Raw genomic sequence first — 21,781 nt, 5'->3', positions numbered from 1 at the left:
TACAAAATTATATGCAACTATTATTTGTATATGTAGCTTCTTGTAATTGAAAAAAACTGATATTCTGCAGGTATATTTGAAAAACAAAAAATAAACTTTAGAAAATTAATTAAAAATTTCATAAGTTATGGATCTTTTTCTCCAGAGCTTCATAGGAGGCTAATTATCTGTTAATCCTTTATCTGACTAGAAACAAAATTCATAAAAACTAAGTTTTGTAATATTAGAGTTCCCATTATCTAAGAGGTAGTATGTAACAAGCAAAACGTATGCATTCCCTGTGACAGGAAAAGCTTAGGTTAATCTATCAGTTTAAACTATTTCATGGACTTTAAAAAAATCAATCATGTTGCATTCATGGTTTCATTCAGAGCTAAAGCCCTGAGCAACTTACACTACCCACTGTGAAAAGTAATTAAAAGTAATTGTTATGCATTTCATTCATGCTAAGAGCCATTCAACAATTACATACAGTAAATCTACATTTTCATTCTTTAAGTTATGTCACATTTTGAAACATGAACAATAGTGTGGTTAATTCCTAACAATTTAATGTAGTATTGCAAAATAAAGTTTGGCATCAACACTATTTTATTACATTTTACAGTAAGTAAGATTAGTTCTCAGCACAGGTACAACATTTCAATCACAAGAGACATTTATCGAACAAACTCAAACACCCTACAAAACAAAGAAGGCCTAATTACTTGCAACATCTAATAAACAGAAAATATTAGCATACCTCTATCAGAAAGTTCAAAAAGACTAGCACATAAATATAACCTCAATATAATACTTAGATTCATTTTCACCTCTGCAATAAATATTAAACATGCTAGAAAATTGTATAATGAACCCACTTCACCAGGAAATATTTACAAAATACAGTGTAACAGTTGTCCATTCTTTTTACACAAGTGAAATAGGATATAACTTGAAGATCAGATTTAAAGATCACCAAAAACTCCTTCCCAAGATCATGAGCATTAGAAAAAATAGTGTTTCTGAATAGAACGTCACGATACTAAAACCTGACATTAACAGAAGAGAAACCAGAGAAGCTTTATTAATAAAATCAAACAATTTAAAAAACATCCAGATATATCTCTAAACATCTCTCATAGTTTATTCCCCACAACTTAAGTTTATGCAGATATTTTGCATAAAATATTCCATACTTTGTTTTTTTTTATATTATTCATCTTTGTATTGTTTTGATGTAGCCATATATAAATATGTAAAATTTTCATGAACTGATATTTACATGAATAAGTAATCACAATCAATTCTAGAATTTAAATATATTGTTGGATTTGGAATGTTGATTTAAATACAAAACATTCTTTACTGTAAATCTTGTGTACTTGATAATGATCTTATTGTAAAAACAAATGTTACTTTCTGCAAATGGTTGCTATAAAATATAATTTATCAGTAATTAGCTCAAAACTACTATCATTCATGCCTCTTCTCTAGTCATTTCAAGAGTTAATGTTGAGTTTTGCTGTATGTACAGCTTTTCAAACAGGAGACATGAATGCTTGGACAGACTCCTTGGTTTGTAATATATACATGTTTAGCTTATTTATTCTAAACTATAAGAATATAACATTATTAAAAGCTAGAAAAAATGCATATTATTGTTACTCTCACCTGTAGCCATGTTTCAGTACTTGGATCATACATTTGTAATCCTTCCAGACCTCTATGAACAAGACTTAACCAAGCCACATAGAGTACATCATCTGCTTCACCACCTTCATATCCAAAAATTCTGTAAACAGTTTAAAAGATACTTCAGTGCCTCTAAACTGTTATTAAAACCAGAGAGTTTTCAGTTTTACTGTCATTATCAGTGGAACAATTTGTTGCTACTGTTACCTTTTTCAGCTATCCTTAAAGAAAAGCAAGATATCATTATAAACAAATCACAATATACAATTCCTCACATTCATGTTTGTCAGGTTATGGATAATGCAATGTAAATAGCACAATGAAGAAAACTTACTTTAAAACATCATGTTCTACTGCCAAGTAAAGTCCCACACATTCAGCTCTGCACTCTTCATATGCTGAGTGGATTGACATGAACTTTGATTCAAAAGTCTCTCCTTCCTCGTACCAGCTGGTTATCTTTAAGAATGATTTTAATATTAAGTCTAGATGATTTTGGTAACTTAGAAATAGAAACAAATTTGATGATATTAAGCTTCTAACCACAGTAAAAATTACAAAATACTTATAATAAAACCTAGTAAGAGACAGAGTAGTCACATTGAATAAAATGAATAACTCTCAAAAAAAATATTTTATAAGATACACACTTAAAGTCCAAAACAGATTCTACAATCAGACGACATATTAAAAATTAGTTAACAAAATTTAGCACACTGAAACATTTAAAAAAAAATAGGCATTAACCCTCTCCATGCAGGTTACAGGTTAAAGGCCATGTCATAACATTTGTTGGCTTATATTCAAAATTTTATTCAACTACTCTTTTATGAATTTATGTCAATAAGTTTGGTATCCAATTGTAGATCATAATTCATATTTTAGTATTATACATTAGTTAATTTCTTAATTAAAAAAAAACAACACCTAAACATTGATTTTTGTGAGCCATGTAGTAGGGTCAATATAGCACTGGTTCAAATTAGATGTTTGCAATGTCAAAATACAGTATATAGTTTCTTATGAATTAGGAACTCAAATTACCAATATTGACAAACTAGAATATAAAATAAACTTCCTATCTTTTCTGTTTGCTGAGATATCAACCATGAACTGAATCACACACAGTGGCTCTGCCTACCTCTTTCCATTTTTGGAAACACTTCCTCATATATAATAACTTCTGTCTATGATATATGAATAACCAATCAAAAGTTTAGAATGTTCCCCGAGTGGCTTTTTCAACCATTTATGAGTACTGTGATATTAAATTGTTTTTTTAATACAATACTTCAAGTTGGTAAATTGAGTCTTCAGTCTGCTCAAAACTTCACCATTTTTTAGATCCAAATACAGCTTAGTTACTAAGTTTGATAAAGCATAGTGGAATTCTATAGTATCAATACAGTAATTTATGATTCTGTGATTACTTCAAATGTATATATACAACCTACAAAAAAGTATTTTGTTTCACATCCTACAACCTATGGCAAACAACAAACAAAATGTTGTACCTAGAAGATACAACGGTTTGCTATACTTGTTTTATTTACTGTTCAGTGTTGAAAGAAAACTAAGTTTAAGAATTTATTTGTAAATAACAATAATGTATATAAAATATATATGTAAAAACAGCTGGTTTAGGTTAAGAAAATTTTTTATGTAGAGGAGCAAACAACGTTTTAACCTTTTTCGATCATCATCAAAAAATTCTTTGTGAACCTGACAATGACTGAAGAAGGTTGAAATGTTGTTCGCTCCTATACATAAAAAATTTTCTCAACCCAAACCAATCGTTTTTACATATATATATATTTTTCTCTACAAGTGGGTTTTCTCGTCATCTCTGAATAATATATATACATATATACAGATATATATAGATATAATGTGTTATAACTGAAATGTGACTATTTTATAAAATAATAGTCCACTAAGACACAGCTAAAACATGTTACTTTGTAATGTCTATGATGTTAACCAAGCATGGCTGAAATGTCAACATAATAAAAATAATGAAGCTATATAAATATATAATGTTATGACATTTATGCTATTTAGACTAAACGTTTGTGTTTGAGTTATACTTTATAGAAATTCTGGAATGAAAAAAGCATAACTTATACTTGTTTCCTAATTTTTATGGTGCTTATAATATCATTTAAATCTACTGAACCTGTACTGAGATTCAATAGTGAAACTATCAGATAAAATATAAAGTATTTTTCTTTAAAAAAAAGAAATTTGATAATTATATATGAAAGTTATAAAGAAAAATTTTTGATGCATGAAAGTATTTTTAATCTTAAATTAAAAATTACTTTGCATATTGGATAGGCAACATGGAAAAATTAAGGTATGAGAAAAACATTACTTAAAAACCTTACAACTTAGCAAAAAATTTATATTTTCCATATGAAAGCCTGATAATATTTACCAATAATCTTTCAGATTTTGTGAGCATTTGCTTAATAATTTAAATATTATAGCATGAAAACTACAACAAGCACAAAATGATTATGACGTTAGTCCCTAGGGCTGAGCATACTGAGAGTTAAGGTTGTTACACAGATCACTATCATGCTAAACAGTTAAAACAAAATATTCATTAACAATCTATATACTGGCAAACATGTATTAATTGTAAAAAAAAAACAATTATGTAAGCTTATCTATATATAAATCTACGGTTGTCTTTAAATCAGAATGTACAATATTTTGTCAAATTTGAATATAAAACATTACTCTTGAAAATATCCAATACAGAACAAAAATTCAATTTTCTTAATGCAATTATCGGATAATAGGTTAATTACAAGATGGTTAATTTAATGACCAATAATAAATTACCCATAAATATCACTCAATGAATATGATATAGGAGAATGTCTTTTCTGGTGCAATTGCTATTCCAATGTTATATCTTTTGTAGCTACTCTTTCCAATGTCCAACTTTACACTTTGTTTTGTCCACTCTAAGATAAATAATAATATTTAGTGTAAATTATCTTATGATAATTATATTTTACCCAAATTCAGGTAATATATTTTTTTTTTGCTGATGTACAAATTACAAGCACATAACATACTGAAAATTTAAATTTTGTGTTTTCAAAGAAGCCAGCCACATTATACTAGTAATGCTTATGGTAACAACTCTCTTTCCTATGTGTTGAAATACTGATTTTCAGTCACAGTAAATGAACATATAAAACCACACCTTTTCATTGGTTTCAGTATGTAGTGTTGTTTCTGCATTAAAGTTGAGTGTTGCATCTTTGTTTTTATGAAACAACTTTCCACTCCCGTGGCCTAGAAGCTCATGCAGCCCAACTGTCACTTCAAAGGCTCCAACACGATGTTTGTTCAGTAACTCCTGTAGAAGGAATAGTTAATTCAGTAAATCTCAACCATTATCTGACAAATTGATTTATAAATACGAGCTTCACTGAATGTACATATAACTGTTTAATAATAATAATTCACTTTTTTAAGATGGATATGATGGTGATTTAATAGAAAATCTTATTTATTGGAATAGTTTTAGATACTTACAGAATCAGTTTTATTCAGATAATTTGGTGTTGATTCTTTGTAACTAGCAGGTATAACATTACCCAAGGACACATTCTTGAAACCTTCATTTTGTCGAATGTCATTGTCTAGAACATAACATACTAATTTAAATTCCACAACAGCAGTACAGCATACAACCAATATTTTTAACTTAAATTTTAAATTGCATTAAGAAAATCAGAGATGATGAAAACAGTGATATTTTCCTTCATAAACCATAATATAATTTTATTTCTTTTTGATTGGGGTATACTCAGTTATTTTAAATGTATTTGTTAAGCCCTTCAAAAAGTGTATTAATTATCTAGTGTTATGACTTCAGACTCTTTAAAGAAATGTTTGCTCTGTAATACAGAGAAAGTCAACTACATAAAATCTATTAGTAAATAATCTTTTAATATTGTATTTTTCCCAGTAAGCCAACTAAAAACAAACTCTAATCAATACAAATGTAAAATTTGAAACATACAGTTTGGAATACAGATTCCAGCAGGAATACCGCTTCCTGCAAAAGTAAGTACATCTAGCGATGTAAAATCTGGGCGTAGAAACTTGTCTTTCTCATACGTGTCTGGCCAAGGCAAACGAGGTAGGAATTTTTCTGCACTGTTAACTAGTTCTGCAAATTTGGCACTCATACTCTTATTTACCATAGCAACAAAACCTGTAGAAACATAAATGCCCACATTAGTATCTGAGGATAATAAAATTTTGATGACTTTTAATGACTAATTTTTAAAATATTACAATGTGAAACATTCCAAGTTTTGAATACAATAACATTTTTGTTAAGTTAGAATAAATAAGTTTAAAATATTTTTTATTCTTATAAAGCTTCAATTAAATTTGCATAACTTACCTTCAAACTCTCCTCTCATGCCTGCAGGGTCTCGATAAGACTCAATAAAACCAATGTATCTGCAAAGCCAAGAATAAAGCTTCAATTTTCTAAGGACTGGTGAAGTTTAATGCCAAATACTTATGATATTTAAATGCACCTTAAAAAGACAACAACAGCCATTTTATATAATACAGAATATACAAGTACCATAGTTCCAATATATGACTGGTTTATACTTTTTTGGTTGAAATCGACTATTTGTGGGTTTTATGTTAGCAAGAATCCAACAAACTTTTCTTGTAGATGATATTTTTTTACTTTTGGATAGAAATGCATGTCACAAATGGATGATTTAGTAGCATTGTAATTTTATTATGTAATTGATTTTTTCAACAAGAAGCTCGAATAGATATAACTGTATCTTCAAAGTGGACTTTGGTAACATGTTGACTGTATTTCTTAAATTATTTCAGGAACCATTTCATTCTCACTGAAATCCTATTAGTGGTGAACAAAGTGTTTATGAGGGAAATTTGAAGTTGAGCACAAAGCTACTCAATAGACTATCTGTTCTGCCAAACACAGGTACAAAACCTAGCATTGTAAGTCTGCAGACATATCACTTTGCCACTAAGGAGGGGGAGTTGAAGGAAAAGAACTCATAACACTTATTTGAGAGATCTATATTCAATTATTTAAAAAATGTAGCTTGTGTAGTAAATAATAATATTGTTGGGAAAATACTGATCAAAGCAAGCTTACTACACAGAACAAAACTAAATATGTGTTTAGAAAAGAAAACAGCAAATTAAATATAATGATCAAATTATATCACTTATAAAGATCAGAATTGTAATTAAAATAAAATAATACACGTTAGGTTAAATTACAAATAAAAGGTTTTGTGTGTTAACATTTTCTTACATCAAAAATGTATTTCGAATAATACTAACCTCCTCACACTTATAGCCATTACTTTAGGGTTTCTTTCTTTGCCCATCTAAGCATTGGTCTGATTTTTTCTACCTTGCTAGTCTTTTACACTCATGTCAGTTACCCTTGGCAATATTTATCTCACAACACTTCACCTATGTCAAAGCACCCTCCCTCATAGTACTGTATATGAGCACTTCATTCAGATAATGTCATGACTTTTCCAAGACTAACTCAATCCCAGGCTTTAACACCATCTCTTAGTGGGGAGAGTGGAAGAAGGTAAATAATATTAGAAATACATTTTAGATTGAAGAAAATGTTAACAGCCAATTCGTACCTCTTATGCTTATAGCTAGAGTTCCCTATTGGACTGTAAACTACACTTATGAGTGAATCCCAACCAGTAGTCACAGGGTAATGCATTTTGATTCACCAGAATCACAATGAGAAAGTAAGCAATACTGAAGTGGGCAAACATTCTCTTCAACCTAAAGAAGTCTGAAAGGCAACACACCAGTCTAGGAATGACAAAACTCTGTAAGCTTTATTCAACCAGAGGAAACAGAACTCATCAGGTCTGAAATTATGAACACTCATCCTTCTTCCCCAACTGTGAGGGCAAGGTAAATTCCACTTACCCCCAGAATTCTGGGACATGGAACATCTGTTCTCAGCCAAGGTTCCAAGATGGGACCACTCTGATTTCAGAATTGCAAGGAGACAGTGAATTTTCTTCAACAAACAATGTACTGAACCAATATTGATTTTATAAAAGGCCATGCTCATCCCAACCAGATAGCCAAGGCAGATGAGGTAGGAATTTTTCTGCACTGTTAACTAGTTCTGCAACTGTAGTACTCATACTTTTATTTCCCACAGCAACAAAACCTGTAGAAACATAAATGCACAAATTAATATGTGTGAGGATAAAAAAAATTTTGTTGACTTCTAATGACTATTTTTTTTAACTAGCCTACATAAATGTTATTGTAAATAGTCCTTGTCTTTCCATTCGATCCAAATAAGATAAAATAAAACATACAATGTACTGAACCAATACTGATTATAAAAAGGGCCATGTTCAACCCAACCAGACAGCCAAGCATCATATCTGAACCAGTATTACAAGTTAGTTCCTGCATAGGCTTGTGCCACTCCTACCAACATCTGGGAAAAACATCCAAGAACCAGGATAGGAGGGCTCCTAACTTCACCCTCTTCTCCAAGAGAGAAGGAATTCACTCTAACACTATGGAGGAAAAGCCTCTGTCTACCACCCCATTACTTGGAACTGAATGTGGTAAGAACTCCCTAACTTCACAATATGGGGAGTCACGAGGAACAGTGCAATAGGTTAATCAAGTTCCCTAAAATTTTAAAAGCAAACTGAACCCAATTCATTAAATCCAATGATCAACAGGGACAAGCAGGATCTACACGTTTCAGTCATGATAATCTATGAGTGGCAGTCCAGCATATTACAGTAATACCATCTGATCAACCCCTATGTGGTCTTATAGAGTACCTCATTTCTACAGCACATGTTGCAGCCTAGATAAAAATACTGAATTAGTGGTTGCTAGTGTGAAATTGGTTTGATAAAAGCATACTTGCCCTCATATGAAGATACTGTCAGATCATAAAATGTGCAATAAAAGTACTTGGAGTGGTTCATATATTAGTTTACACAACGTCCTCCAGTGGACAATTCAACCCAGGCCACTATGGACATGGAAATGTGACTAAACTAATTAGATATGACTTGCAGAAGATTCCTCACCTTCAAAGAGAAACCAAAATAAAAAGTTGTTGTCTAATATCTCTAAAGGCTTTAGTGCAGGCAACAAATCCTTTAAGATCATCACTGAACATGACAACAATAGAAATGTGACCAGACATAGACATGAAAAACAGTGTTCAGATGAATCAGTGAAAAAAATTTATCCCCCTTCCTGTCGAAGAGTGTCTTGGATAAGAAAAACTGACCTGAGAACACACAAAATGAGAAAGTAGTCTGCAGACAAACAGCAAAAACCACTCAGACCGACAATGTTTGTAGATCAGCAGCAATGAAAAAAAATGGTGTAATAGGTATAAATTTGAGAAGAGGTAAGTATGTTTTAGAATAAATATTCTAATCACCGGTGTGTACAAGTACAACTACACTATGGTAAAACTATCACTTGTTTAGAGCAATGTCCAAGAAAAACCACACTGTTAAAATTATCACTTCTTTAGGGCAATGTCCATGTATGAACTACCACAGTGTGGTAAAATCTGTACTTGGCTCAGCCAGTTTGGTAAACTTAAGTTGGTCCTAATGTCATGAGTTAAGATAATAATATGAAATAGTTTTTATTCTATGAGGAAATGATGATGATGATAATAATAATAGTAAAAATAAGTCATAATAAATAACCGATACTGATACCAAAAGAAACCTTAATGATAGGATAAGGTGTAACTAGTGGAAAATAAACATTGAAAAGTATCATAATTTCATTATACCTCAACTTATGAAAACCTCTATTAAATATATTCTGTAGCTTAATAATAATAGTACAAAGTTAATGAGAAAAAAAAATCCTGCACTAAGAATTCACTGAATATGCATACCTTTGTAAAAATAGTAGTCAAGCAAGAGGAGAGTTGTAATATATACTAATATAATATATACTAATAACCCTTCAATTAATACTTACGTTTCTATTACTGGACCTTTGTCTTTGATCCAAAATCGAGATCCATCTTTGTGAGCTTCAAGAGAACCTGTTTCAAAGCTTTTTATGTAGTTATTCAACATCTGACGTTCATTTTCATTTGCTGCATGCTCCTAATAAAAATGTATCAATCCATTATAGATGGCCTGACTATAAGCACACTGTGATATAAAGTGATTAAAACTTGGAAAGAAGCAATTCTACATGTATGAAAAAAATTCTAGTTGTAAACATTAAGGCAAACTACTTAATAACAAAATTTTTTTTAGATAGTTTACTATTACTACTCACTTGAACTAATACAAAACTATGTTTAATTATTTGTCATTAGTTTTGAAAACTTAAGACTTCAAGATTCATCTAACCCAAAGCTTGAAATGAAAATGAATAAAACTGAATCTTTAATGTAATTAGTATTTGGTGAAATGTACAGTACTCTGCAAAAGTGTTAGGACAAAATTAAAAATTAGATTTCAGGCTACTTTCAAAAAACAATAGAAGATAAATCACAGATGAAACAAAGTTTTATTAATCTTCATATTTAGTACAACAGAAACTCAGTAGAAATGGTTGAGTTCATCAAATAGTTAATGGTTTTTCTGTTTCTCTTTAGTTTTAATAACCACAGACAGTCTTTCAGGCATTGTTGCAACATGTTTAATCAAACTGTCCTTTGGGATTTTACCCCTAATGTCTCTAATACACTCCTATAAAGTTTCTTTATAAGTAACTCTTGATTTGTCAAGATTTTGATCTATCAAATCCCAGATCTGCTCAAATAGGTTAAGATTTATGTTCTGTTAGTACACTAGCATAATTTGAATGACTCCAGCAGCTTCCTTCTTAGCTGAGTAATTTCTGCACAGGTTGGATAAGTGTTTAGGGTCATTATGTTCTTTGTAGTAGAATCCTTTACCAATATTATGTAAACTGCCAGGTATACCATGACAAATCAGTATCTGATGGTACATGTGCAGGTCTATTATCCCCTGTACGTTTCACCTTCTGCTGGATGTACAACCTATGTTTTAAACCAAATATTTCAAACTTGGACTCATCCATCCAAAACATCATTTTCAATCACCAACAGTCCAGTTTTTGTACTTTTCAGCAAACTTCAATATATTTGCAATATATGGAGATCAAAGTAAAAGTTTTTTTTTAACTGCTACACATCCAAATATTCCATTCTTATTGAGTTGTATATAAAAAGATATTGTATATCTGGGCACTTTTCTGTCATTTGGGACATGATAGTTTATCTAATGCTTGAGATCAGTAGCAGTCTTCCTTTTGTTCCAAATGCTGCATAACTACAGATACTTAACATCAGGATAATTGAGTTCAGGTGTTTTGCCTCCTTTCCTATTTTCAAATTTACCTGTCTTGATCTCATGACTTAAGGTGTGGATGACAGTGTTTGGGGAGCAGTTCAAGACTGCAGCAATTTGTTGGGTAGTCCAACCAACATCACATAAAGCTTCATGCAAATTCTCTGATCTCTTAACAATTTTCTACGCTTTTATGGCTGTGGCATGACAACAAAACTTAATATGTAGTGTTAAACTTTGTTTTTATCAAGGTTTATTTGTGGAGTGCTATTAAATTGATTTATTCTAGCATATACTGGTACCACATGCTAACTCTTTGCTACACTTTACATGAAGTACAATGACAGTTATTTCAGATCCTAAGTTTGATCAGTATGTTCATTCAAACAGAACCCTTATCACATGCCCTTGATATAAGTACATGGCAATTCTACAGAGTCATAAATATTCCCACCTTAGCACATTCAACTGTCAAAAAGGATCAGTAAACAATTACCACAGTATTGAAATTTACATTCTGTAATGGCATGGAACAATTAGCCCATAAAATGGAAAGAACAGCACACTGTTCTCTTGTTTCAACACTTTTGCACAGTACTCATTTTTTCAATTCTGAATCTCTAAGTTACAATGTCTGTTAGCTTTGAATAATTGTTCAGAAATAGTATTTGTATTGCTTTTCTTGATAACATTATAAAGTACACTGCATGACCAAAAGTATGTGGACACCTGGCTATCACACCCATATGTGCTTGTTGAACATCTCATTCCAAACCCATGGGCATTAATATGGAGTTAGTCTCTCCTTTGCTGGTGTAACAGCCTCCACTCTTCTGGGAAGGCTTTTCACTAGATTTTGGAGCATAGCTGAGGAGATTTGCTCTTATTCAGCCACAAGAGCATTAGAGAGGTTGGGTAGGAAGACCTGGCTTGCAGTCAGTGTTCCAGTTCATCCTAAGTGTTAAATGGGGTTGTAGTCAGGGCTCTGGTGCAGACCAGTCAAGTTCTTCCACACCAACCTTGCCAAACCATGTCTTTATGGACATCTCTTTGTGCACAGGAGCATTGTCATTCTGAAATAAAAAAAGGGCATTCCCCAAACTGTTGCCACAAAGTTGGAAGCACACAATTCTCTAGAATGTCATTGTATGCTGTAGCATTAAGATTTTCCTTCACTGGAACTAAAAAGCCTAGCCCGAACCATGAAAAAAACAGCTCCAGACCATTATTCCTCCTCCACAAAACATTACAGTTGGCATTATGCATTCAGGCAGGTATAGTTCTCTTGATATTCACTAAACCCAGATTCGTCCATCAGACTGCCAGATAGTGAACTGTGATTCATCACTCCAGAAAACGTGTTTCCACTGCTCCAGAGTCCAATGGTAGTGTGCTTTACACCACTCTAGCAGATGCTTAACATTTCACATGGTGATCTTAGGCTTGTGTGGCTGTTCGGCCATGGAGACCAATTTCATGAAGCTCCCAATGAACAGTTCTTGTGCTGACATTGCTTCCAGAGGCAGTTTATAACTTGTGTGAGCTTGTGTGGCCTACCACTTCATGGTTGAGCTGTTGGTGCTCCTAGATGTTTCCACTTCACAATAACAGCACTTACAATTGACCAGAGCAGTTCTAGGAGAGCAGAAATTTGACAAACTGACTTGTTGGAAAGGTGGCATCCTATGACAGAACCATGTTGAAAATCAATGAACTTTTCAGTAAAACCCATTTTTACTGCCAATGTTTGTCTATGGAGATTACATGGCTGTATGTTTCATTTTATTCACCTTTTAGCAATGGGTGTGGCTGAAATAGTTGAACCCGCTAATTAGAAGGGGCATCCACATACTTTTGGCCATGTAGTGTATGTTTAAACATCTACAGAAACATTTTATACGTTCAATTCTGACTCGCCAAGTACATTTACAAAATTCCAATTTTAATGTAAAAAAAAGTTTAATTTTTTTTGTTATAAACTAATTAATATTAAGAAATTTCAAACTTTTATGCTTTTGCTGTATTATCGATCAGAACTAGCAAACCATCACAAACCACTTAATACTTCTTGTTCATGAAACAACATACCTTTGCTTTTTGTAGATAAGTAATTGCATAGGCTAAAAGTCTTGAGTAGTCACCTCTCGTAACAATAAATTTCATTCCATCTACCTGACACATTCCAATCAAAGATTTTTCTTCATCATCTTCTGTAAAGTGCAAGTGAAAAAGAAAATCTATAAATACCTCATAAAGTAAGTACTTAACTGCAAAACAGAAAATTTGAAACCTTTTGTTGATAACACTTTATAGCTAAAGAAGAAACTAATTATAAACATCCTATATTAAAGAACTAGTTTAATATTTTCTGTCCATAAACCACCAAACAAATGCAGAAAAGAATCACAACTTACTAGATAATACATTCCATAAATCAATCACAATACAGAAAATTCAATTAAGACCAAGAACAAGTCTATATTTTAGCATTCATAGATTTTAAGTATGACTATAATGTACGAGTACCGTGATACCAGATGTTACATACTAACATACTAAACAAATACAAAATATTATAATTACATATGTGACCACTTCATTAAGTTAATCCCACTATTCAAGTTAAACAATAGAGCTTATGTCTTTAAATCTACAAAACATCATAACGTTTTGATTCTTTTAACTTATTGTTCTCTTTGTGATAAAGAAATCAAAGTTCAATACAATATATTTTGAAAGATTTCTGTCAAGAATGTCACTACAGAACCATAATTTTAACACATCATGATGCTCTTCTGTTTTCATTGGTATGGCAAAAAAACAAATGCCCACACTCAAAGCCTTCCATGTTCTATGCAGTCCCAATATAACTCATTTCATATCAAATATATAATATAATAATAAGCAGAAACAAACTCATAGTTTACACCAGATGGTAGCACCAATTCTCGATAAATGTTATTGCACAAGAGTCTTTATAGCTATCCATTCCATCCAAATAAAATGAAATAAAACAAAACCTGACATTGTAAAGTACCAGAATTTAAACACTAGTGTTTGTTCTAATACTTGTAAAAATTAATATACCTCTATTCCTACACAGAAGGTAATACCCACGACTAACAGCTTCAAATGCACAATCTTATTAATAATTCTCACTAAAAACGTTTTTGTTAAATAAAACAAATTATAGAGATAAAAGGATTACAAAAACTCCTGAGATGAGTGTGTGTCACATTATGTAGAAATATGGATGAAGAAGATCCACAAAAAATCATAAAACACAGAACTGATGTGAAAATGTTAGGCACATAGTAACATTCTGGAAATCCTTCCAATCAGTATAACAATATACCAATATAAGTTTCAAAGAGCAGTCTTGTTACATTTACTCACAGAATGGTAGTTGTACACTTCCTATTATAGAAAATATTAGAGCTGATGACAGGGATATGGTGCACTGCTCATATTTTAATTCTTGTTGTACAAGATAAGCAGATGCAATACAAGTAAAAAGTTATAATGGATAAGTTAATACACTTTAAATAAAAGCTTTATTATATTTTACTTCATGACTTTTTAGACAGATACCACTCATCACATATTACTGTGTCACAGAAATTCTAAAATGCTTCATAAGATAAAACAGTCTTCACTCCAACATGTGTTACTATTGTTACTATTTAACTGATAATGATGCAAAATATCATGCTAACTCATGGATATAATTATTAATTATATAATAAGTATACACCACATTTAATAGTAGTATTTCAATAAAAATATTTCCCATCAGAAAAAAAAAAGGTCATATTTAGAGGTACTGTAAGTTTTTTTTTTTAGATGTGATACTAAGGATTTTCTTTCCCAAAACACTTAGAAACAATAGTAATATACAATTTGAATTCTTCTCAGAAGACTAACCCTGAAAAACGATAATCTTAGCTTTCTAAGGATGACAACTTGAAGTGTTTTGCAGAATACGTGTTAGTTTTTATTTCCTGAATGACAGATTGTCTTTAAGAACAAGTCTTGAGTTTATGAATTCCATTAGATCTCCCTAAAAGTGCATAAACTTGTTATATTTAGAGTGGTGTCCACTACAGAAAAATAGTTATATTTATTTGCAAAGTGATTCAGCCTTGTTTTTGGCAAAAATAGCTGCAACTCCATTTCAGAAGAAAATTGTTACTTCTGAAGATATTATATTTTCTGCTCTCTTAAGCATTTGACTTCATTTATCCCACAATTTCTAACAAAACCTTGTGTACTAGCTATTAAACATCTATCATCCAGTCAAGCAAACAAATGTCATGAAAAGGTGATTATAATTTGCTACATCCTTAACATTCACATACTAGTCCATACCCTGTGAAATCAAAATGGAAGTTTGTAGCATTTTCTTGACATTGCTAGAACAGGATGTAGTTATGCCATTTTTGGCTATGATACCAAAATTGGTAGCTATAAGGTTGCATCTTTGTTCTTCCTTTCTTCCAAATTTTTGTCTTGGCCATGCATCTGATTTAAATTTAGTTATTATGATCCATTTCTCTCTACTTCTTAGCTAGAATGTTTTGTATTTATTCTGGCAATTTATCTCACTAATTAGCACAAGGTAAATAATTTGGATCATAATGTGTACACTGTCAAGCACTTAACTCAGAAAACTGGTAATGTTTTTGTGGCTGGTTCAAGATCCTTTGATGGTGGTAGTTTACTCTGTTAAATGTGTAGAATACACTATAAGAACAAATCAAATGACAGTTTACTTTTGCTGTTTTTCCTACCACACAGTGGTACAATTCATCTAATGTGCTAAATCCTGTAGTCCAACATCCATTTCCACAAACATTCCTTTTGGAGTGATTAAGTTCTCTTCATGCCAAAGCCTTCCTTTTTTTCATCCAAGGAACTTTCTGCTGCACTTATAATTTTTTGAACAAGAAGGATCATACTTAAACAATTTCTCCATCAAGCTGTTTTCACCTTATATATCTTGTGACCACAAGCATCTGTTATTTAGTATCAAATCACTGGCTTGGAAATATTCACATTTTCTTTTACAATGTCATGAATGGTTTTCATGAAGTTCTTTAATTACCATTGTATACCTAGAACTCTAAAACAAACAAATAACATAATTTTTATTCACAAAGAATACTGTTTATTAATGTTCATTTTCTGTTTTAAAAAATCAGCATGAACAATGTGCATGAAATAATGAAACAAACAAGCTGCCTTCCCTCTAGTCTTATACTGCTAAATTATGAACAGCTAGTACAGACAGCCTTCGTGTAGCTTTCCATGAAATTCCAAAAACAAACGATTTTCCAGCATGGTCATGTGTTTCTTCCAGCCTTTCATACTCAAAAAATCAGATTTTTTAATGAACATTTGTACTAAAGATTTTTTCAAATATATAGTATTTCTATATACAAGTCTGAGTACTAAATGATTTCCACACAAAAAAATACTTTACTTTGTCTAAAAAATCTTAAATTTTATTTCTATAATCTATAAAACCTAAATAAATAAACTTTTTTCAGTAAAACTTTACAGTTTACCTGTTATTTTCTCTACCCTAAATTTATACAAGGTTGGCCAAGTTGAGTGACCTTGTAAACACCAAAAAAAGTAAATTACTCTTTTTTCTTTCTAGATATATTATTTATTTCACCTAATTTAACCTTAATTAACATAACATTTATTTTTTAAATTTTAGTGAATTTTATTCATTAAAAAACACGAAAAATTATTTACCTGTCTTTTTTTCATTGATGATACTTAACTGTACTTTTATATACTGATTTTAGTACTGCACTAAATAATATTTCATTTAATTAAATAATACACCAAAGAACATAGAATAATAACATGTAAAAAAGCACACAATATCCCATAACTATTACAATTTTTCAGGCTTTCTAACCATGGAACAAGAGCACTTAAAACTTCATCTATGCTCATCAATGTGATTCCAGTGGGAATGGAGCTTGAATTGAAAAAGAAATTTACAATTGTCTGTGCAGATGAAAACCCTGGCTTTCTACTGGAAATAACTACTATAGCACTGAGTTTCAGAGAACTATTGGTAGTCCGAAAAGATGCGACAGTTGGGTGTGGCAAAAAAAACACGGTTGTCAATTTCATCACTAACTAAATTAGATTGAAGGTTATAAAAATTATGCTTCGCATGAGCAATAACGATATTATATGTAATTTGCAGTAAATTTCATAGTTTTTTGAAAGGGTGATAAATAAACTGTAATGTGAAACTACAATTGTTTATCCTAAATAGCTTAAAAGCTTATAACAGTATACATCTGTTTATACCTAATTTCCCTTTTTTATTGTCCTTTTACCCATATCTAACTAAGTATCCTGCCACACAAGTTGTAAGTCACTCTACCAGCAAGTACTTGCTACATTACCACAGTGAATGTCATAACATACAAGTTGCACACAAGCATACCCGATGAAAAATCATCTCTTTTCATTATCTTACCTAATATAACCTTATAAGTTTCTAATTTCTACAGTTAAGTTAGCTTTATGATAATCAATGAAGAATATACATGAAAAACCAAAAACATAGTACTTATTTGTAACTTTGGTTTTTGTTGCCATTGAAATGAAAGCCTACTATTTTAATACAAATGGTACTACTACTACACTAAATAATTTTTCTTTCCTTAAAAAATGCTCCTAAGAACACAGAATAAACACACAATGAAAAAAAATTTCTTTAACTATTATAATTTATCTGGCTTTCTGACTAAAACAACAGCCTTTAAACATTTCACTATGTTTGTTGATCTAAATACCATGAGAAAAACTTAAAATTGAAGACACAATACACAATACTCTGTACTCAGAGTGAAGGAAATATAATATGAAATTTCTTATATTAAAACCTTGGCTTTCTATTAGTTAAATATAATGTAGTATGAGATGTCCGATAGAATTACTGGCAATTTTTTAAAGTATGTGACAAGTGATCTGATTTTCTAATGTATGACTCTAAAAAAGATTGAAAACCATAAAAATTATGCTTTGTCTCAGCAATATCTATATTATGAGTAATTTATGCTAATTTCTGTACTTCTCAGAGAGGTGATAAATTAAAGAAGAGGGAAGACTAACAAAAATGTTAATTTTTATACTAATGGGGATTTAGGATTTTTTCAAAACATGTCCTTACAGAATTGAAATAAAATCCTAAGCACTTTTGAAAGGTGGAATTTTCTTCTTCACAGGCAAACTGAATATATATTCTTATAGAATTACAGACTTAAAAACCTGTATTAACACGACTTATTAACTACATTATAACACAAAGTTTGTTCATTATTTAATGATAATAAAGTTGTTAAATTACATTTTAAATACAAGCTCTCTTAAAAATTTGTAATATTCATATTTTGCCTTACCTTTAGCGAATGTCAATTATTTCACATTACATAAAATGTATTATATGTTATTTTACACAAGGCACCATCTGCTGTGCATCTTTCTACATAAAACACAGTTAATTGTTTCACACTATGTTCTACACTGTTACATTTAATGAAATGCTTATATTCATTCTGTCAAATGTCTGAAGAGGAACTCAAGTGAGTTTGAATACTCATGTTCAAACAATATGTTGTGGAGGTAGCCACTAACATTATTCCGTTACATCCCCATCATCTTACATAATTTTATTTTATGTCAGACAAATGATCATAACTAAGAACACAGCACTAAACAAATCACGACTAAGGATACATTTATAAAAACTGGAAATATCCAGCATATCAAGGAATAACACAATAAAAAGTGTACTAATCCACAAATGTTTCAAACAATCACTCACCACAGACAGATCAAAGTGCACATATTGTAGTTTTATAGAGTTACACTCAAAATTTAATGAGATTACTTTATTATCATGGTACACATATAAACTTTGTATCAAAATACAGTTATTAAATCCACTTTTAACATATGTTAGTTTTCAGTTCTTAATTTGATAAGAAAATAATTAGAAAAGTTCCTAGTACAAAAATTATGACATCTACTTCCCTCTTCTCAAACTTGTTTACCATGAAGCTGAGAACTAGGGTATTTAATGTAAATTACTCATTATAATAGTTATTATTCAGGTAAAGAAGAATATTTATATCCTTCAATCTTATTTGTATAGCCATAAACTAGAAAATTAGACCTACTTGCTACACCCATCTATTACATCCTCTCTTTCACAAACTATCAATAATTCTGTCTAATGTTTAATACTATATTATTTGCAGCCAATACAAAGCCAAAGTTTTAATATGTCAAATGACTTATGTTATATTGTTTTTTGTTGTACAGAGAATTGTACATTTTGCTTCCATTTCAAACTTTATTTTCATGGGAAACACACTAACAAGCTTAACTGAATTTTTACTGGCTCTTATTGCATAGTTAGAAAGCCAAACATTACAATAGTTATAAGACATTGTATGCTTTTTGTGTGCTATTACCATGTGTTTTGGCATGCATTATATAACTAAATAAAAATCATTTAGTGTAGTAACACCATAAGTATAAAAAAGTAGGCTAAAGTTTAATCAACAGTCTACAGCAAAAAAACAAAACAAACAATGATGTCTCGAGTAAGTACTACATTTATTGTTTTTCATGTGTAATCTTTATTTATTACACAAATAATTAAAATGTACAATTTAAAAACTTATTTGATTAGATAAGAAGGGGAAAAAAGAATTTTTGAAGTATTCTCACAAGCAGCTATTGTTTTACATAATTCAATAAGGTAACACGAGCTACAAGTTCGCAGTGTAATTTAAAACTTGTGTGGTGGAACGTTTGTAAAACATGGTTCAAGGGGTAACAAAAACAATAAGCTTTAAACATAAACAGTCGAGTATACTGTTACAAGCTTTAAACTATTTAGGATAAACAAATTTTGTTTTCTGATACAATATGAAGTCATTCTAGAAAGGAAAATAAGAAATTTATATTTATTTTGTATTTCTTTATGGTGGTTACAAAACCAGCCAAACTGACAGATCTTATGTAGTTAGGGTACAGAAAAAATAGATAAATTATAAAACTAATAAAACTTTGAAATTAGGTTTCAGAAACTACATAAATGTGAAATTTTGCAGATGAAGTATTTTTAATCTTGACAATAAACTCATGTTTCACAAGGAAAAACCAACATTGACTACACATATTTATTCAGAAATTTTTAGAAAAATTAATTCAGAATTTTGGTTTCTTTTCTTTATGAAAATTTTATAATCATTATGGAATATTTGCAAAATTTTGTGAAGATAAACAAAACATTAAAAATTAGTGTGGAAACTGTAGAGGCCAATTTGGGTTCACAAACTTGGGCAAATTGAGCAAGCCCATAGTGAGAGTTAATATTAAATCAAACCACAAAGATACAAACTGATACACCAGTAAAAGTTTAATAAGTACATTAAAATTACTGAATTAAAAAAAAAAAAACAACAACTGACCTGTTGATACCACTGAAGCAAGTCTAATTTCATATACTTTTTCTCCATTTTCATTTACTGTTTTAAATGTTCGTGTATTGTATGCTTCCATTCCCTGTTAACAAAATCAAAATAACATTTATGAAATGTTAAACTTTTCTAAAACTGGAAACATATTTCAATTAGATACCTCCTGCACACAGGTTAGCTGATTTCCTCATGCATCTATCCGAGATTTACATACCACAAGTCTTTAAACAACCCTTACCTAATTTCTCATGAATTGCAATGGCATACCATCACATCATTATGAGATAAAAGCCCTCTACTCATAGGAGCAACTTATGGTGACCTTATTCTTTCACAAGGTAAGGCAAAAATGTAGAGGATGAATAGGAATATGTACAGAGGTGAGTATCTATGAGAAAAACGTTTACAGATTAAGAAAGTATTAACTTTTGAAGGGATAACTTACCTCTTCACACAGAATAGCTAGACCTCATGATGAAATAGTGGAGGGTCCATTGTAAAATTTTATTAAGGTGAGCTCCCTGCAGAAAGTGCCCATGGAATATGAAAATGTGACCCCTAAGCACAGGGCACACCACCTCTGGATGACCTCTTCTCATCTCAACCAGACATACTTCACTCCCAGATAGTAAGTGGCAAAGGAGTCTCATGTATTGCATGGATGGGCAAAAGAAGATAATGATCATCTCAGCAGTTTTACACAAGAGGTCAGAAACATAATATGTATTGTGAGATTGGAGCATGTTCGGATCATACCTGGTGTACTTGTTGTAACTGTAATGAACAAACTCCAGCTGCAGAGAGAAGGCAATTTAGATAAGCAGTATAGTTTCAAACAGCAGTGCTCACTACAACTCTACAGGTAAGATCCAAAAGAATGGAATATAGTAGAAAAAGTACAGTTATCCTCCTGAGATGCTGAAGTCTCAGGAAGAAAAGATCAAAATGAAAAATATACAAGTGCAAAGAAAAAAGGTGTGAGCAGCATCCATGGCATAGACAAAAGAATGATGGTAATTTCAGGCAAGAATACTGAAGAAATAAGTCTGGAGAGAAAGATGATGCAAAAGCAAGAAGCCAACAGTTTGAACAGGGCATATGCAAAAGCATGCAAATCCCCACTATGTTCTTATTCGGATATAGGAGTTGAGCAAGTTAGTCAAAGAAGAATGAAGGAAT

General features: G+C 31.0%; 1 protein-coding gene across 3 annotated transcripts in view; it reads right to left on the bottom strand.

Moving 5' to 3' along the window:
* Positions 1–21,781, bottom strand: part of DppIII (dipeptidyl peptidase 3) — a 49,391-nt gene that overhangs the window by 8,609 nt on the left and 19,001 nt on the right. For all 3 annotated transcript variants that reach the window (XM_076497927.1, XM_076497928.1, XM_076497930.1), the window contains exons 7-15: positions 20,594–20,687; positions 13,167–13,288; positions 9,730–9,860; positions 6,110–6,168; positions 5,720–5,914; positions 5,230–5,336; positions 4,895–5,050; positions 2,009–2,133; positions 1,654–1,774 (exon numbers count right to left, since the gene is read on the bottom strand). In XM_076497927.1, coding sequence (XP_076354042.1) covers positions 1,654–1,774; positions 2,009–2,133; positions 4,895–5,050; positions 5,230–5,336; positions 5,720–5,914; positions 6,110–6,168; positions 9,730–9,860; positions 13,167–13,288; positions 20,594–20,687 — 1,110 coding nt within the window. The remainder of the gene's footprint in view (positions 1–1,653; positions 1,775–2,008; positions 2,134–4,894; positions 5,051–5,229; positions 5,337–5,719; positions 5,915–6,109; positions 6,169–9,729; positions 9,861–13,166; positions 13,289–20,593; positions 20,688–21,781) is intronic.

The sequence above is a fragment of the Tachypleus tridentatus genome, chromosome 4 (genome assembly GCF_004210375.1).
Source record: "Tachypleus tridentatus isolate NWPU-2018 chromosome 4, ASM421037v1, whole genome shotgun sequence".
In the NCBI taxonomy this organism is placed as follows: domain Eukaryota; kingdom Metazoa; phylum Arthropoda; class Merostomata; order Xiphosura; family Limulidae; genus Tachypleus; species Tachypleus tridentatus.
This window is presented reverse-complemented; position numbering and strand designations above follow the sequence as displayed.